This window comes from Dunckerocampus dactyliophorus, chromosome 2 (genome assembly GCF_027744805.1).
Source record: "Dunckerocampus dactyliophorus isolate RoL2022-P2 chromosome 2, RoL_Ddac_1.1, whole genome shotgun sequence".
NCBI lineage: Eukaryota > Metazoa > Chordata > Actinopteri > Syngnathiformes > Syngnathidae > Dunckerocampus > Dunckerocampus dactyliophorus.
In genome coordinates, this window is record NC_072820.1 from 42,993,152 (window position 1) to 43,011,506 (window position 18,355).

General features: G+C 41.5%; 1 protein-coding gene across 1 annotated transcript; it reads left to right on the forward strand.

Annotated features, from left to right (window-relative positions):
* Positions 1–9,009: 9,009 nt before the first annotated feature.
* Positions 9,010–14,249, forward strand: tob1b (transducer of ERBB2, 1b). Its single transcript, XM_054757184.1, has 2 exons — positions 9,010–9,250; positions 12,010–14,249. The coding sequence occupies exon 2, from the start codon at positions 12,184–12,186 to the stop codon at positions 13,222–13,224; it is 1,041 nt and encodes a 346-aa protein (XP_054613159.1). The 5' UTR covers positions 9,010–9,250; positions 12,010–12,183; the 3' UTR covers positions 13,225–14,249.
* Positions 14,250–18,355: the final 4,106 nt, after the last annotated feature.

The following is an 18,355-nucleotide window of genomic DNA, read 5'->3' on the forward strand; positions in this document are numbered from 1 at the left end:
GGGTGCGGGTCAACCTTGGATGTTTTGGGATTTCAAAACTTGTTCCCCAAAGGAAATAATGGGAAAAAAAGAACAATTCCAGGGTCAATCTGTCGGCTTTTATACAAAACCTTTGTTTTAAGTCATATTTCACACTCTTAACTAGCACACAGGCGTATAAAGACGTTAAACAAGATTATCAAACGCGTACGGGGACGGGGAAAGGGAGGATTACTGCTTGGGGGGGGAAATTGCATGACGACAAAATTTGAGTTTGAGTTTATTTTGAACATTTCAAAGCAAAATATCATTAAAAAACGAGGTACAACAATAAAATAAACAGTAACGTGCCAAAAAAGAAGGCAAAAAAACAAAACTTCAGTACCCCAAAATAAATCAATATTACCTGTCCGAAAAGGAGTAGGAAGAAGTAAAGCACTTATCTAGTCCTGAACATTTTTTTTGTTTAATTAATATACAGTACATAATTATGATCAAAACTACATTAATTTACAGATATGTCGATCACATCACCAGAAGCCCTGTGTCGGTGAGCGTATCGCTTTAATAAAAAGTCACATGACTGATACAGGTGCTGTTTTGCCTGTCACTGAGGGGCCAAACTGTGTTTATAAGGAAGCGACTTCTGTCATCGAGGTGTAACGTCTCTGCAATAAGAACATCTCCTTAGTAGCACAACTCTTCCATTTCATTCAGTGTGACATGGAGACTGAAAGAACAGAAAGATTTCTGCCGGGTGGGACCATTTTGATCTCATATCGGCAAATATATTTCCTTTAATTCGTTATTTCATCCTTTTCTTCGGGAACAGTTCATTTCCTCTTGAGCTGTCAGAATTAATCTGCATTTCAGTGACTCTTGATTGACCCCCCCTGTTAAAACATAAGTGAGATTAATTGAGATCTATCAGTGTGGAAAAGGTTATGAAGCCATTACTAAAACTTTGGAACTCCAGCGAACCACAGTGAGAGCCATTATCCACAAACGGCGAAAACATAAAACAGTGGTGAACCTTCCCATAAGTGGCCGGCCAACTAAAATTACCCGAAGAACGCAGCAACTACTCCAAGAGGTCACAAAAGACCCCACGACAACATCCAAAGAACTGCAGGCCTCATTTGCTTCAGTTAAAGTCAGTGTTCATGACTCCACCATAAGAAAGACACTGGGCAGAAACGGCTTGCATAGCAGAGTTCCAAGATAAAAACCACTGCTGAACAAAAACAACATTAAGGCTCGTCTCAGTATTGCCAGAAAACAGTTTGATGATCCCCAAGACCTTTGCGAAAATACTCTGTGGTCTGACGAGACAAAGTTGAACTTTTTGGAAGATGTGTTCCATTACATCTGGCGTAAAAGTAACGCTGCATTTCAGAAAAAGAACATCATAACAACAGTAAAATATGGTGGTGGTAGTGTGATGGTCTGGGTCTATTTTGCAGCTTCAGGACCTGGAAGACTTGCTGTGATAAATGGAACCATGAATTCTGCTGTCGACCAAAAAATCCTGAAGGAGAATGTCCGGCCATCTGTTCATGACCTCAAGCTGAAACCAACTTGGGTTCTGCAGCAGGACAATGATCCAAAACACACCAGCAAGTCCACCTCTGAATGGCTGAAGAAAAACAAAATGAAGACTTTGGAGTGGCCTAGTCAAAGCCCTGACCTGAATCCTATTGAGATGCTGTGACATGACCTTAAAAAGGCGCTTCATGCTGGAAAACCCTCCAATGTGGCTGAATGACAACAATTCTGCAAAGATGAGTGGGCCAAAATTCCTCCACAGCGCTGTAAGAGACTCATTGCAAGTTATCACAAACGCTTGATTGCAGTTGTTGCTGCTAAGGGTGGCCCAACCAGTTATTAGGTTTAGGGGACAATCACTTTTTCAAACAGGGCCATGTCAATTTGGATTGTTTTTCAACCGTAATAATAAAACTTTCATTTAAAATCTGCATTTTGTGTTCAGTTGTGTTGTCAGTGACAAATATTTAAATTTGTTTGATGATCTGAAACATTTAAGTGTGACAAACATACAGAAAAATAAGAAATCAGGAAGGTGGCAAACACTTTTTTCATACCAGTGTATGCACAGTGTAAGGAAGGCGGAAGTGTGAGAGCCACATGCGGGAGAAGGGCTACACATGCTAATTTGTCCTCAGCTGCTCTGTTTTGCTGCCACGTTATAAATAAAAGCTTGCTTCAGGCAAGGCAATATAAAAAGAACAAAAAACTTCCCTGCCTTAAAGCCAGAAGGCAACATCACATTCACAACATTTTCATTTTTATTTCCACATGACACGCATTCACATTATTAATTGACTATATAATTTAAAGATATCAAAGCTATTTGGAACTTGGATTATAAAATAATGCAATCATTTATACATACCTGTGAATATTCTCATTCATCCTGGTCATTGTCTTCTCAGGGCATTCAAGCGATCGCAACTGGACTGTTCAGGTTGTCTTAAAGATGTTTCGCCTCTCATCCGAGCAGGCTTCATCAGTTCATGCTCAAGGACTAGGTGGGACACACACCAGTCAGACTAGATAGGACAGCTCTAGTCTGAGAGCAAGGCTGTGCCATAAACAAGGTACGGTCACCTTGGTTTCAGGTGGGTCCATGACCATCATTACATCGGAATATAATGCTAACGAAGGTGATACCACCCAAACGACCTACGCACACACACACTTTTCCTCTTTGGTAAAAGCCAAAGTAAAATCAAGACATGTGGACTTGATCCATTAGATGCTGACTGTGCTGAAGTCTTACAAGATTAGCTGTATTTTGTGCCACTAAGAGACATATTTCTCCCTTAAATTGTGTTCAGCTATTTAGCATCTTTGTTGGCTTAGATCTGACAGAAGTGGTTGTAAACAATGGCGGCCTGCGAAACAGATTGGGATGGGCGTTGCTATAGTATAGTAGCGGTTTTATCAAAACTCAATAACGTGTCTTCATTACAAGACGGGCAAATACAGCCCTGAAGTCTTGTCTTATTAAAATGATGTTTTCTGTCCTCCCTGAATGGATTAAACAGGTCACACTGGTCAGTCAAGGCTGTCATTGGGCTACTACTGTGTATTCTTCTTTATCTAATTGGCCCTTGTCACAAGCTCCCATTTTCTGTTGGAAATTGCCTGTCCTTTTCCAAGCATTTTTTGTTGGCTCTGACTGACATTGCATGCATTTGTGAAGCAATCCATTTGGTGTCCTCATATGATTCTTGCTTTTCTCGTTGCATTTTCAGCTGAGCAATAGATAGCTCTTGACAGGTTACACACACTTCTTCTTGCAAAAAGTCAAATTCAAGACTATTATGTACTACTTGTTCAAGAAGACAGTGGATTAAAAAGAGAGGTAGACATTACATAAGAGTGCAGCTGCATGAAAATGAATATATTAAAAAGAAATGGTTTAATATAGTATAATATAACGTATTTCTCTCTACACTATCACTGCATAGATATAGCTAATAGTGACATACATTTATGGTGTCCTTTAAAGGTCCCAATACTGGCCAAGTCTGAGTTTGAGGGTTCTTCCTTACAGGGAGTTTTTCCATGCCTCTGTGCTTGATCATGTGGGGTTCAGTTGTTTTTCTTAAAGGGGACCTATTTTGCTTTTCCTCTTTTCTGACTAATAAATGTTCTTACAATGTTGTATTCTCATGTTGAACGATGCCAACGCGTCAGATAATGAGGTTTTCCGCATTTGGAAGTGAGACCTGAAAGATTCAAGATTGAAGAGTTTTATTGTCATATGCACAGTAAAACAGGCAGTTATACCATGCAATGAAATTCTTGTTCTGTTCATTCTCCCAAAAAAAGAAAGAAAACACAAGAAAATGAATAAGAACAAAAGAAACATGAATACCAAAAAATAATTAACAAGAACAGAAGAGACATTAATACAAATAAATAAATAAATAAAGTGCTATGAGTGTGTGCGTGTGTTGCGTGTGGCGTGTGTGAGTGCTTTGTTGAGAAGCCTGATGGCCTGTGGGTAAAAGCTGTTCGCCAGCCTTGTGGTCCTGGACTTCAAACTCCTGTAGCGTCTGCCTGACGGTAGGAGTGTGAATAATGAGTGTTGTGGATGTGTGCTGTCCTTGATGAGGTTGTGTGTTCTTCGTAGGACTCTAGTTTTATAAATGTCTTGCAGTGAGGGGAGGGCTGCCCCAACAATGTTCTGTGAGGTCTTGATCACCTGCTGGAGTGCCTTCCTATCACGTGTTGTACAGTTACCGTACCAAACAGTGATGGAGGCAGTAAGGATATTTTCGTTAGTGCATCTGTAGAAGCAACTGAGGATTTTGGTGGACATGCCAAATTTCCTCAGTCTACAGTACAGTCTCCTTTGGGACTTCTTGATAACTTGTTGGGTGAGACCAGGTGAGGTCCTCGCTGATGTATGTGCCGAGGAACTTGAAGGTTTTGGACGACTCTCCACGCTGTGTTTCTAGAGGGGTTTTTTTTAACACTAATGCAACCTGGACTTCCTTATATTGGCATGCACCCCTGCTCTGCTTCGCTCTGTTCGCGGTAGTAGCACGTTGAGCAATGGCTCCCAGGAAATGTTTGTTCGGGTGTGCCTAAAGAGGCAAGCATCAGGCAGAAGTGGTTGGAGTTGCTGATTACTGACCAGCAAGAGAAAAATATGCTCATCTGTCAACGCCATTTCACACGGGACTGTTTGGTGAACATGGGCCAATACAAAGCTGGGCTAGCCGCCAAACTGTTGCTGTAGTCCGACGCCTTTCCAACGTTACTTGGTTGTGTTGAAGAATCAGCAAAGCAAGCTGTAAGTAACAATTTATCAGAGTCCTAAGTGTGTTTATTTTGTGCAAGTAATTGGACAAAAGGGGTTTGGCAGCTGTCTGGAAGTTCTTAGGAGCACTTGCGAGTGTGACCAATCACAGCGGAATGGGCTCGGTGAGAGGCGTACCTGGAGGAGGAAATTACACAGACCGTTTGGGCGGGAGGCAGGAAACACTGCAGGAAGAGGTGCGGAGTCTGGAAGAAAGCTTTGTGTGTGGGTTATCGTGTGTAGCTGCTCTATAGGAGCCCAGAACTCAATACAAAGTGTCCAAAGCATGGCATGGGGCCATTTTTGGCTCCTTTTTTTATTGGCCCTTGGTATATTCTAAAAATAAAGTGAATTCATCATTAATGGGATATATCATTAGATATCACACTAAGTTGCTTTGTCACCCTATAACACAAAGATGTCAACATTGGATTGGTGTTAGCAGCCCCGGAATCATTCAGTTTTTCAGCACACATCCCTCAGTGCCAAAAGTTTATGAGTAGCTTAGTTCTAGACCTGCTCCATATAGAATGTTGCCTCAGACAACACTACAGGTCAGTTACGATTTTTTTGCGCATATGTAACCTGGATTGGATTTTTTTCATGTCGGTGTGAACAGTACAATAATTCAGATTTCTTCAAATGCGGCTCAGGCACTGTTCATAAGTAGATATACGTAAATCCGTATACAACAAAGGAGGGACAGAGACCGGCACAGTGTGTGGCGAGTGAATTGTGGAGCTGTTCAGTTCTGACACTGAAGAAGATGACTTTCATGGTTTTAGTGCGGAAGTAGGAGGATGAAGACGGCGATGACAGCGACTTTTCTGGTAGGCTACTGTTAAACTAGCCCTATTACACGCACTGTTCGGCAAAAAACATTTATTTACATAAAAGTAACTAAAATCTTCGAAACAATCTGCAATCTGTGAAACATGGTTCACTGCAAAAATAGTGGAAAAATAGAACAAAAATGTTTATGTAACTAGAAAAGATAAAATATTTGATATTAATAACTAATAAAAACACAAAAATTTGTCTTTAAATTTATGTATATGTTGTTTTTTATAATAATTTTTTTTTTTATAAATATCAAAAGACCTGTAATTGACTGGCGACCAGTCCAGGGTGTACCCCGTCTCTCGTCCGAAGCTGGGATAGGCTCCAGCACACCGCCGCCACCCCTGTGAGGATAAGCGGCATAGAAGATGAATGGAATATCAAAGGACAGCTGGACAGCCCTGACGTAAGTAGACAAAGACAAGTAGATAAGAGAAAAACAGTGAGCTGGGTTATTATTATTATTATGTATTATTATTATTTTACAGTATATCATAAAAGTGGTTTATTTGGTCTCAAAAAATGTTGACAATAATATCTTTGAGCATCAATCTGTGGGACAATAAGCATTTCAAAATGCACCTGCATCGTTTTGTGACTTTGTCCAGACATATTTTTTCATTCTCCTTTTCTTAACATTAATGTTAAAATCTTGTCTCGTCTTTTTCTTGTGGACCCACTCTTGTGCATCATTTCGTCTCATGAGTTGGGTGTCTCATGACAGCCGTACGAAATATCCCAAGTTATGACGTGGCACGGCCTACGTATGTACAAGTCTTTTTTTCTCTTTAAATTCAGTGGGTGCGGCTTATATTCAGGTGCGCGCAATAGTCTGGAAATTACAGTAAATAAAAACGCACCAGACTTGAGAATAAATAACATTTGGAAACACAGTAGTCCATCCATTGAAAACTATATTGTATCCTGTACACAGTAAAGAGTTCCAAATATGATGAAACTAAGTTGCCTCATTAAAAACAGTTTGTGTGTCAGTCATTATAATATAAACAAGCATCTGCTTTGTGTCGATTGGGTGGAAATTCTAAAGATTTCTGATACAAGTCCCGGTCCCGGTCTAATAAATCCATCTGCACTCTCAGTGTTTGTCAAACAACCGAGGGGACTGAATGCAGAGTGACAGCTTTCATTACCTGCATGTTCACATGAGCAATGTTTTTGAGACTCTCTTGGCTCACCAACACTCAAGTACTTTCTAATGAAGTAACACCACAGCCTTTCAAGCCTCTTTTCCATCCCTGGTTGCAAACAAGCAGGTAGGCACATAATCATATAGTTTCCTCTACGTCTTAATTTCATTTTGAGCAAATGTGTGACTCAAATCTGCCAACAACACTTGGGGATTTGGTTTGCATACCCTATGTGCAAAGGATTTCACAGCTTTGTGAAGAGAGTAGAGGAAAAAATGTCTATGTGGACTGACTTCAGTGAAAAATTTGCATGAGTCATGTTAAAACATCTCACTTCATTAGCTGTGTTTACCTCACATTCCCTGCCAGACACTCCCCACAACTAGGAAACTTTCACCTTGCTCACAATCCATTCTCTGGAGTGGAATAACAAATAAGTCATTGTTAGGCACGCTGTGGGACTATTATTCCAACTGCCAGTAGCCAAAACTAACACCCACTTACAGGGTATGTAAAGATTGTGGACCTCCTGATGGTATATTGCCTGCTGAATTGCAAATCAGCCTTGTGATGCCAGAACAAATATACAGGGTTGAATACAATCTCAAAACTAATTTCCCTGTGCAAATGGAGTGGAACCTCAATATATAGGTTGTACAATTTGGACAAAAGGGCAGTATTTTATAGATATACTGGATGTGCCTCAAACAACAAATTGGTGGTCGAACAGTGTCTTAGAAGGTTTTACCTTTAAGGCTCCACTGCAACGAGAAGAGAACCCACCTGTTTATCTATCTGTTTATCTATATGAAGATGGCCTTGGTGTGTCTCCAAGGCCCTAATGATGTATTTAGCATATGTTCATATCATCCATCACATTAGTGCACATTTGTGGTGGTTGTGGCGGTGGTGGTTCTGAAGGGGGGGGGACTTATCTCTCACTCCTGCTGGTGCTCAATCTGGAGGAAGAACTCTCCACTGTGCCTGCAGCATCCTGCAGCCCTGCAGGTATGACCGGACTGCGTAGCACTATAGCACCAAGCTAAACATCAACTAGTTCATGTGTACTGCACATTTAGTTGTCTTTCAGGTGATTGTGACGGATTTTGCAAGCAGAATGACAACTCTTTCCTCTTCACTAAGATAATTTTGTGAATCAAAGGGCTCAAATGATGAATGGTGTACTTTGAAGCATTTAGGCATTTTTTTCCCATATTTTTGTTTGTTTTTGGTAAGCTTGGTTAGCTTTTGGTCAGCTTATCTATAACACTTCCCCTCTAACGGTCTGACTTGTCTCTCCCACCATGCTACCCACCTCCAGCCTGCACAATTCATGTGGCATTGTATTTATTGTGCAAACACAGAGTGTGGGAGCCCATGTTAGGTAAGAACAGATCGTGGCGTCAAACACCCTAGGCCTGACAGGGGAGAACTTAAGCCCTGCACTGCTCAGCTGCTGGGAACAAGTAGCCTGCACGCAGGTGCCACAAAGCTGCCAGGAATCATTATACAACAATTTTCAGTCTAAAAGGCAGATGATGATGATCATTTTAATGACTTGTAGACTGCAGTGCAGGTATTTATGTACATGGTGAGTGGAAAATAAGTTTCATTAAACCTGGTGGGATTTGCAAGAGAAGACTGTTTATTTGTGCAGACAGCTGGTTCTTGGATCATCAAAATGCCCTTGCAGTGAAGCAAGAGACACAACTAGAGACAGGTGTGTCCCTTCGCCAAATTGCATTCAAGTGGTGAGTCTGTCAAACTTGAAATAATACGTGCCAACAGAACTGTACAGTTACAATAGAAGCTCCAATGTGTAAACAATCTATGATCTTTTATTTTAAAATATCGCATTAAAGTAGTAATGGCATATAGCATATAATAATTATATTGTACTTTACATAATAAAAATTGTGTTAATATGTGTTACTTTTATCACGTTTAGGTCGAAAGTCCGCTTTTTAATCATTAAAACCAAGTGAAATAGTCCATACCACATTAAAGGCAAAGCACTGCCGTAAATAGAGCCCACCGCGGTTGATTGAGCACAACATCATCCAATCAGTAGGTCCAGCTTTAGTGGTTGTTGATGACGTAATACGTTTAGCCAATCGAGTCGCTCTACTGGGTGTCGACCTCTGTGAGCCACATCACCACCTCCACCATGTCCGTGGCGGAGGGATACCATATAAACAAGTCGCCATCACTTTTTAAAGGGCAGAGTTGTATTAACTCCCAGGCTGAGGGGGAGTCACCTGAGCTGTTATTTTGGATTGGACTCTAGCAAATACCCCCCCACCCACACAAGGAAAACTCGCCTGGAACATAGACACACAACATCGACGTAATCGTTTTGTACTTCGCTGGAAAAAAATTGCACTTTTGAAGTCTATAATACTGAAGCGGAAGCCTGCAATTGCAAGGAGGACGTGCTGTAATTTTCCATGTAAGTACATACTATGTCGAAAATAACGGCTTACAATTAAACGAATTCATCATGGGAATTGATAACTGTATGCTTGTGACTCCTCGCGTTTTCAGGCAGTAAAAGGCTGCTGTTAAATGTTAGTCACGTACCATTTGTCGAATATCCTAACTAGAGGCACCATCTAATGAAATGCTACGTAGCTAGCTTACAACCACCAGGTGAACGTGAGTTTACTTCATTTGACGCTTTTTTGGTTCTTGTCACCACCCTTCTTAATCGTTGACTCGGTAAACACCGCGAATGATAACCAGACGGTCGAGCTACACATTAACAGTGTTTCTGCCTGAAGAGATAAAACCAAGCTAGCGCTGCTGGCTTTCACGCCCCTCACAGCAAGCTGTCAAGCTAATGCTAGTCATGCCAATGTCTTCAGAGATGATGATGAAGCACATATATTTCTATAAATGTCCTCCGGGATGTCAGGAGTTTTGTGAAGTGTGGCGTTTTCTTGTTTAATTTTTTTTTTTTTTTTAGTCATGGTTGGACTTTGGATGTTGATTATGTAACCGCATCGTCCAAATGTGTGTCCTGTTATAGCTCGATGGATGCAAGGCTGGGTAGTCCTCAGGCATAACGCTCCACCCCGACGCCCAGGCTTGGGCGTTTTGTCCGAACATGTCCTTTTAAAACAAAAAAAAGCTTGTGGTTATTGACACTTTTTGTCCGCAGAGGTCACCCATGGGTGTCTTTATCTGTCACACAAGGGCGCTGAGGAACACACTGCTGACACCGTTTGTGACTCAGTGGCTTGTGTTTATTAATAGCAGACTGCTATAGACCAGCTGAGGTGCAGCACTGCAACTGACTGTTGCATATTAAAGACGAGGAGTGCCCGTTTTCTACAATAAATGCCTTTCGCTATTATTTAGATCACAGCCTCATTGTAATGACAGTGCTGCTCAATATAGTGTGTTTCCTTTTGCAATTTTATACTAATGGATTAATCCAACACCAGGTCATTTGATTCAATTTCTGTCATTTGACTGCAAACCTAATGAGCAATTAATTAACAGATTATATTATGCAAATGTATTCAAAACAAAATAAAAAGCATGTCAAGCTTTAGCCCGCATAATCCTCACCTGTTACATATACATGTCAAACAAACAATACCTCCATCTTAATATACAGTCTGGCTACAAAGAAAGGTCTCAATGAGGACCGTAAAGGCTTTGATTGGTTTGCTTTTGGTATATTTCCATTCAGACAGTGTACAGCCAAACTTGGCCAATGCCGACTTTGAGGTTTTTGTATCCACATTTGCAAGAAAAGTGACTGGTAACAATCATTCCCAACCAGGGGTAGGTGTACCCCTAATGGTACGTGAGCAAATTGCAGGGGGTGCATGGAAGCATTTAAGAAATTCATTTCCAAGATAAGTAAATATTCCCAGTCATTTCATATTAACCAGTCCAGGGTGTACGCTGCATACAAAATGGACGGATGGCATTTCATATTAAGCCAGACAATAAAATGGAACATGTGCGCTACAACTAGTTTCCACAGGGAGACAATAACCTGTGGCACAGCTGCGCCAAAACTGTAACAGTTACATTCTGCTTTTGGAGTATTATCAACACGTATGAGTGGGGGGGGGGGTACAAAAAGGCTCTGGGGGTACACAAAGTAGAAAAGGTTTGGAGACACTGGTATAACGCATCGATTAGTTCCACCTCCTCATGCTAGCAAGCTATATAGTCGACACAAGTGGTGGTTGATGGTCCAGAAAACACCGCCCCTAGTGTTGTGTCAGAGAATTACACATCACGCACTGAACCCAGATTCAAGAGAGTTTTATTGTCATGTGCATGGTAAAACAGCAGTTATACTATGCAATGAAAATCTTATTCTGTTCATTCTCCCACGATGAAGACCTATGAAAGGATCAAGAACGTTTCTGAAGGGACAGCACAGTGACTACGCTGAAGCATAATATATTGTTAGACACCCTTTTTTTCCCCTGGCACACATTCACAAGCTTCTACAATGTCACCACATTTCTTTCTGTCTAGAGTTGCATTTACTTTCAAGAACGTGTATTGATGATGAGATTTGGACCACTGTGCAACGGTCCTAGCACTTTTTAGTAATGCGTTGGGGAGTTCTCATAGTAGTTTCAACAGTCTCCTTTTCAAAGATGCCAACAATTTGACCCTTCTGACGCAGATTAACGGCTTTTCCACGACTCGAGGATGTGAAATAACCTGTTTCCAGCTCAAACATGATCAGCCATGCAAGAATTATTCTATTTACTTAGTTAAATCCAGGAGGTAAACGTTTTTTTCATGATCATGTTAACGTGAATGCAGACTAGTGATGTTGAGTACAGCAATTGTAAACACTGTTAAAGTAATGCAGAGTTACTGGTGTGCTACCTTTTGCTCGCCTGGGTCAGCTCACTCTATTTATCTTGTGTTGGTCTGTAGGGTTTCAATCAAGGGACGGGGAAAATCTGTCTATGAATGTTTTGCTCACCTGTTTCCATTCCAGTGTGGTATTGAGCACATTAACGTGGCTTGGATACATTTTGCCATAGCAGAGGTCTGCGTGTGTAGCTATTAACTGTCATGATGTTGCTCTTTAAACTAGTAGAGACCACAGAAGAACGGTGCACCTGCTGGGTGTAATGAAGACGTGCACTTTGTGTTGCCTCACCTGCTTGTCAAGACCTGCATTTTGTTGATTAATTGACTTTTTTTTCTGCTCTTGTTTTTCAGGGTCCAAAACCTCATCCTGTTTTTAGGAAGGACATTCATTTGAGCCACAGCAACCCAATCTTCACAGTTTTCCATCTCACTGATTACTGCTGCCTTTTAAGGTTTTTGCAGTTTTGCGGAGGAAGAAAAACCTACTCTGAAAAAAGAAGACATCGACCTGTCACTAAAGCAGCTATGCAGCTTGAAATTCAAGTAGCACTCAACTTTATTATTTCCTATTTATACAACAAACTCCCCCGACGACGTGTGAACATCTTTGGCGAAGAGCTCGAGAGCCAGCTGAGGAAAAAATATGAAGGCCACTGGTATCCAGATAAGCCATACAAGGGTTCGGGGTACAGGTGCATCCACGTAGGGGAGAAGGTGGACCCTGTGGTGGAGCAGGCAGCCAAAGAGAGCGGGCTAGACATTGAAGATGTCCGAAATAATCTCCCTCAGGACCTTAGCGTGTGGATTGACCCGTTTGAGGTTTCCTACCAGATCGGAGAGAAGGGACCGGTCAAGGTGCTGTATGTAGATGATAATGGCGAGAACGGCGCCGAGCTGGACAAGGAGATCAAGAACAGCTTTAATCCCGAGGCCCAGGTCTTTATGCCAATCACTGACCCCGTTGGGCCTTCCTCAGAGTCCAGCTCCCCCTCTCCTCCTTTTGGGCAGTCAGCCGCCGTCAGCCCCTCTTTCATGCCTCGCTCGACCCAACCCCTGACCTTCACCACTGCCACCTTTGCCGCCACCAAATTCGGATCCACCAAAATGAAGAGCAGCGGCCGCGGCAGCAACGCCACCGGTGGGAGTAGCAACAAGGTGGCCCGCTCATCCCCCATCAGCAACCTGGGTTTGAATGTCAACACCCTCCTTAAGCAAAAAGCCATCTCCACCTCCATGCACTCACTGTACGGGCTGGGCCTGGGACAGCAGCAGCAGCAGCAACAGCAACAACAACAACAACAACAGCAGCAGCAGCAGAAGGCCACCGCTCTCTCCCCCAATGCCAAGGAGTTTGTGTTCCCCAATCTCCAGGGTCAGGCCAGCCCCGGAGCTGTGTTCCCCGGCGAGGGCTCCCTGGGGCTCGGACCTCTGCCGTACAACAACGCCTTTGACGTGTTCACAGCCTACGGAAGCCTCAACGACAAGTCCCTCATGGATGGCCTCAACTTCAGTCTGAGCAACATGCAGTATTCTAACCAGCAATTCCAGCCTGTCATGGCTAACTAAACTCATCAGAGATGTTTATTTATGAATGACGGTGGCTCGAAAGAAGGAAAACCGAAACGCACACTTTAGAACTTGGACTGATAGCGTCTGGTCCATCAAGCGCATGTGCCCAAGGGTGTGTGTTTGGTTGTTTTTTTTTTACTCGAACCCCTTGCGTTTTGTTTCAACTAAAAAAAGCTTGTTGTGCAAACACATCCAAGCTCAACATACATTTTCTTTTCCCGTTTTGCCAACCAAGCACAATTTTTTTTTTTTTTTTTTTTTTTTTTTTTTTTTTAAACACCACGTTGAGGAAAATACTCCAAGAAAGAAGAAATAATGAAGGAAAAAAAACCCCACAAGCTTCAAGTTTTGGCCTCTTACAGTATTTTAAATGTGGTCAGACAAGGTTTTTTTTTTTAATTTTTTTTTTATTTAAAGAAGGAATTGGCACTACTTAGTGGGGGTTACTTGGTCTTTTTCTAATGGTATAATTTAATTTAGTACAGAGTTTGTAAGATACCAGAGTATATATTGTTTCTATGACATGGTGTTGCATTTATATCTTTTTACTACTCCAGTGATCTGTGATGGCTGCAGCAGCTTTTCCTTATTTTTCTTTTTTAAAAGATAATTGTTAAATAAATCCATCTTTAAAAAAAAAAAAAAAAAAAAAAACATCGGATATTCTAAAGATTGTGTACAGAGTATTCCTTTAGTGGTGGAACTCAAGTGTAAGAATATTTGCTATTTCTGAAAGATGAACTGTATTTTCTGTTAAGAAGTTAAAGATTTTGCTATACTATGGACAACAAATGTAATCGTATGAATATTAATTTTGTACCTACATTGTGCAATACTTGATAAAAAATACGGCATAACAAAGTATTTTGAGTCAGTGTCTTACATGTCAAGAGGGACTGAAATAGTTTATATTGTTAAGTTTGTATTAAATGCTTAAAAATGATATGCTTGTCTTTATTTTTTTTTAATTTCATATTTGCACCCTGGTCTTTTTAATAAAAATAAACTACAGTTGAAGATGACGTTGTTGAACTTGGACTTATTCTCTCTTTGCCTGTGTAAGAACTCGGGGCACTGTCCACATGGGAACGCTCTTATTTTTTTTTTTAAATTTTGGACTGGTGGAAAAAAATTTGCATCCATACTTCAACGGCTCACTGAGTGAAAACGATGTAACACACATGGCACATTTACGTGTGGCGCTGTGAACAGACACGCAGACGGAACCGCGTGACGCACCATACCCCAGAAGAAGAACGCATCCGCATAAGTCCGTCGACCTCCGCCCATCTAGACTTAAGACAAAGTGGAATTACATGCGCATCATTTTGGGAGTGTAAGACAAAAAAATACCAGCAAAAAGTCGACTGCGGTGAGTCATGACACCGAAATATTCAGGCATTATGTTATCAAAGCTCACTTATGGTCACGTGACGCAGATGGGTCACCAACGACGTAATCGTTTTTTAAAAGAGCAGTGGATTGCTTGTCTAATCAGAAACGACAAACAGGTGTTTTCAGACTTTCCCACTCTGGAAGCCATTTTAAAATACAGTTTCTGTGTGGCTGACAGGCTGACACGATAAAATACTTGAAAACATGGATGGCCCTGAAGTATTTTTATTGTTAAGCTCTTAGCACACTTACAGTGGGGCAAATCAGACTTGATCCCCTACTGATTTTGTATTTTAACGCCATTGCAAAGACAATGGTCTGCATTGTAATGGTAGTTTTCTTTTAAAGGAGCAAGACAGAATATCACATTACTCCTCCCACTGTAGTTCTTGCATTACAGTAAAGACTTTGAAAGTTTAAAGTCATCTCCTGCAAACATGAGGCCTTTAAGTAAAGCTTATTGTCACAGTAATCCGAGAAGGGAAGGATGTTTCTCCCCCTGCGCACTTGTAGTATTAAATGTCTTAATTTATATCTGTAAAAGAAAGAAAGTAAATAATACATTGAGGCTTAGACATGTACGAGCTTCAGTCATCATAGAGATAATCACACAGCACCAGCTATGTCCTGTTAGCCCAGCGCTTCTAGATGAGAGGCAGGGAGTACTTTCAGTGTTACTGCAAACCTGCCAACATGTACAAATTGAACGTACTCGACATGCAATTTGACTTTTGTGCGTCACAGCTCTCCATTTTGTTGCATTTTCAGTTTCAAGTTGAGTCTGTACAGTACAGATAAACGGTGACATTTTTCATTGGGGTGGCCAAGGTGAGACCATTACTTACATAGGGGTGGCAATAAGTTGATACCTGAAATGTCTAGATGGCCAGTGGGGTGGCCGTAGCTCCACCACTGGATATAAATAAATAGATATTATCAGTTATCAGTTTCTCAATAGTATTTCAAACTGGGGGGGCATTTCAGAAAATAATTGAGAACCACTGCTAGCCAAAAGAAACAGCTGTTATTTTGCAGTGTTAGGTTTTCGCTGTATAGTGGACGGCATCAAACACGTAAATGATTTACACTAAAAAGCATCACAAAATCAGTCGTAGAAAGACAGGTTTATTTTTGTAATATCTAAATGCAAATGATTATTTTTGTTGTAGCTAATGCAGTAAACTAAGCCTATTAACGAGGCATGAATGTGTGCAGTTCATGCACTCAGCTGCATTTGAAAGGCTGAAATGATATAATACTTTACCGTTTCGACCTGAAAACATTTCCCTGTGGACAGGCTCTAAGGGTGGCCGTTCAAACTGTGCCGGACTTCAGAGCAATTCCCCCTTCCTCCCATGTTCCCCACTGGCCTGTCTCTAAGCATTTGTGCCTCGGCCCGTTCGCTTCATTGTGCACCACCATATTTCTCCAACGTTACGCATATTTCATGTCGCATTTTCAGTCACTCTCTTTAGTTCCGCAGCTTAGAGCGCTCACACTAGCCAAATGTATCACACTTGGGGTGTTAAGTGGTCCCAAGCACGGGTCAAATGGCCCAGTGAGAGTATACCCTTAGCATTAAACAGACTACACCTCGGACTGGTCAAAGGCAGTCATGGGACAACTGCAGGTGGCATTGAATGCGAATTGATCCCAGGCCCTTTAAATACACACAAGTCAGCTACATTATGTGAACAATTACAACGACCAGTGGCCTAAGAAATAAATACATTAAGGAGTAAGTGTGTAATATGTGTGAGGCACTGCAAATGTACTGAATGTGTGTTAATGCAATACAGTACAGTGTTCCCTCGCTACATTGTGGTTCACCTTTCACGGATTCGCTATTTCGCGGATTTTTTAAGTGCAATTTTGCATCAATTTTTTTTAACAGCGTATGAATGCGCATTGTGTTGTGCGTCCTTGTGTTGAGTGATCTAGCCGTGCTCTGTTGTATGTGTCTGTTATTGTATTCACTACTGCTACCAGTAGAGGGTGTTGTACGTGTGCAGCTCCACCTTGGTGTGTCATCTGACACAGTTATCAATTCCAACAAAGTACTTCCTGTCCTCCAGATAGGACTTGAGCCAGAAGTAAAAGAAATAAAATTGTGGATTATGTAAAATGTGAGAACCATACCTCAAATATGACGCAAATATGACGGTGACCAGTCTATCCACCTGATCCATGGCGAGAATGGCACAAATGCTGAAGACCTCACTGGGTGGGAAAAGGAGGTTTCTTCCTTCCATAACCAAAGGATGTGGTACCTCGAACTCAGTGCCAGTATAAAAAGACAATTGGGCTGTGGGGAGGGAGAAGTTGCCAATGAAATAATTTTGGAAATGGCCGCCACGGTGCTGGTTTGAGTTAAAGCAGCTTCTACGGTGCCATCCTCTCTACAGGCCCTGTCACACCTTGACGATTTAGCCAGCGCATGCCCGACGTGATCATTTGGATGGCATACAATGAACTGTTGACGTTTTTTCCAATTTTGGGCGTATACATAGCGTATTCATAACGAGTTGGACGTATACATGACGTATTAGTAACTTTTATAGAACGTTTCTATAACTTATAGACAACTTATACCAACGAATGCGTAGCGTGTTGCCGGCGTTCACAACTTATGCCCAACGCCAGTCTAACTTATACAAAATGCGCGGCAGCGTATGGCCGACGATGACGTGCCGTAGCCTATAAAAAGGCTGCCACTTGATGACTCACCTCATTAGACATCGCAGTGTCAACATCACCATCATGCCGAAGAAAATTTCGAAGCCCGCTGCCAAGAAGTATCAGGGCAGTGATGGAGGGATCCATCACCACCCACAACCTCCCCCTCCCACTCTCACTCTGATGGAGATGACGCAGGTTCTAAGGTCTCTCAGGCATCGTCAATGGTATCGTCAATGGTATCGGAAGCTGCTTCCCCAGCGGTCTCCATCTCCTCTCAGCCAACGCTTGCCAAGAAGAGAGCCAAGAAGACACAGTTTTGTCTCAAGATATGTTGACGTATTACGACTTGTGCGTAACTTACAAATAACGTGCGTGAACGGGCGTCAACAATCGCATAACTTATTGCCCGCGTATGCGGGACGTATGAATCATACGTTGACATACGTCGAAAAGGTTTGTGCATGCACAAAATTTTTGGACGACTTGGACGTACTACGACGTATGCCGGCGTGCTTCCGCGTGCTCTTAACTTATACAAAACTTACCCATAACTTATTCGACGTACGCCAGCGTATTGGCCAAATTTTTCATACGTTGGCGTACGCTGGATAAATCGTCAAGGTGTGACAGGGCCTTAAGGGCCCACTTTTTAATATTTAGCAAATTTTTTGTGGCTATGACCTTAATAAGGTTGGGGACAGATTTTATCACAGCACCAGTCTGTAAAATTAGCTCCATTCTACGAAAAACACACACACACACACACAAAGACAGATACTTTATTAATCTCCAAAGGAAATTCACATTTTTTTTGCTAAATGTTTGCAAAAATGTCATAATGAACTTAATTACTTAATCACAAAATAAAATCAAACAACCAAAGCAAGACATGAGAGACAAAAAAAATAAGAAATAAAAAAAAAAGAAGTTAGTGAATATATCTATCACAAAAAAAATGAAAAATAGTGTATAAAAATACATTTAAAAAAGAGATAAAAAGATGTGTAAACCTACAATATATAACATGTGCAAAGTATTGACAAGGCGAGTGTAA

What these genes read in the sequence shown, in the direction of transcription:
- tob1b (XM_054757184.1), top strand. Translation starts at nt 12,184, where the DNA reads ATGCAGCTTGAAATTCAAGTAGCACTCAACTTTATTATTTCCTATTTA.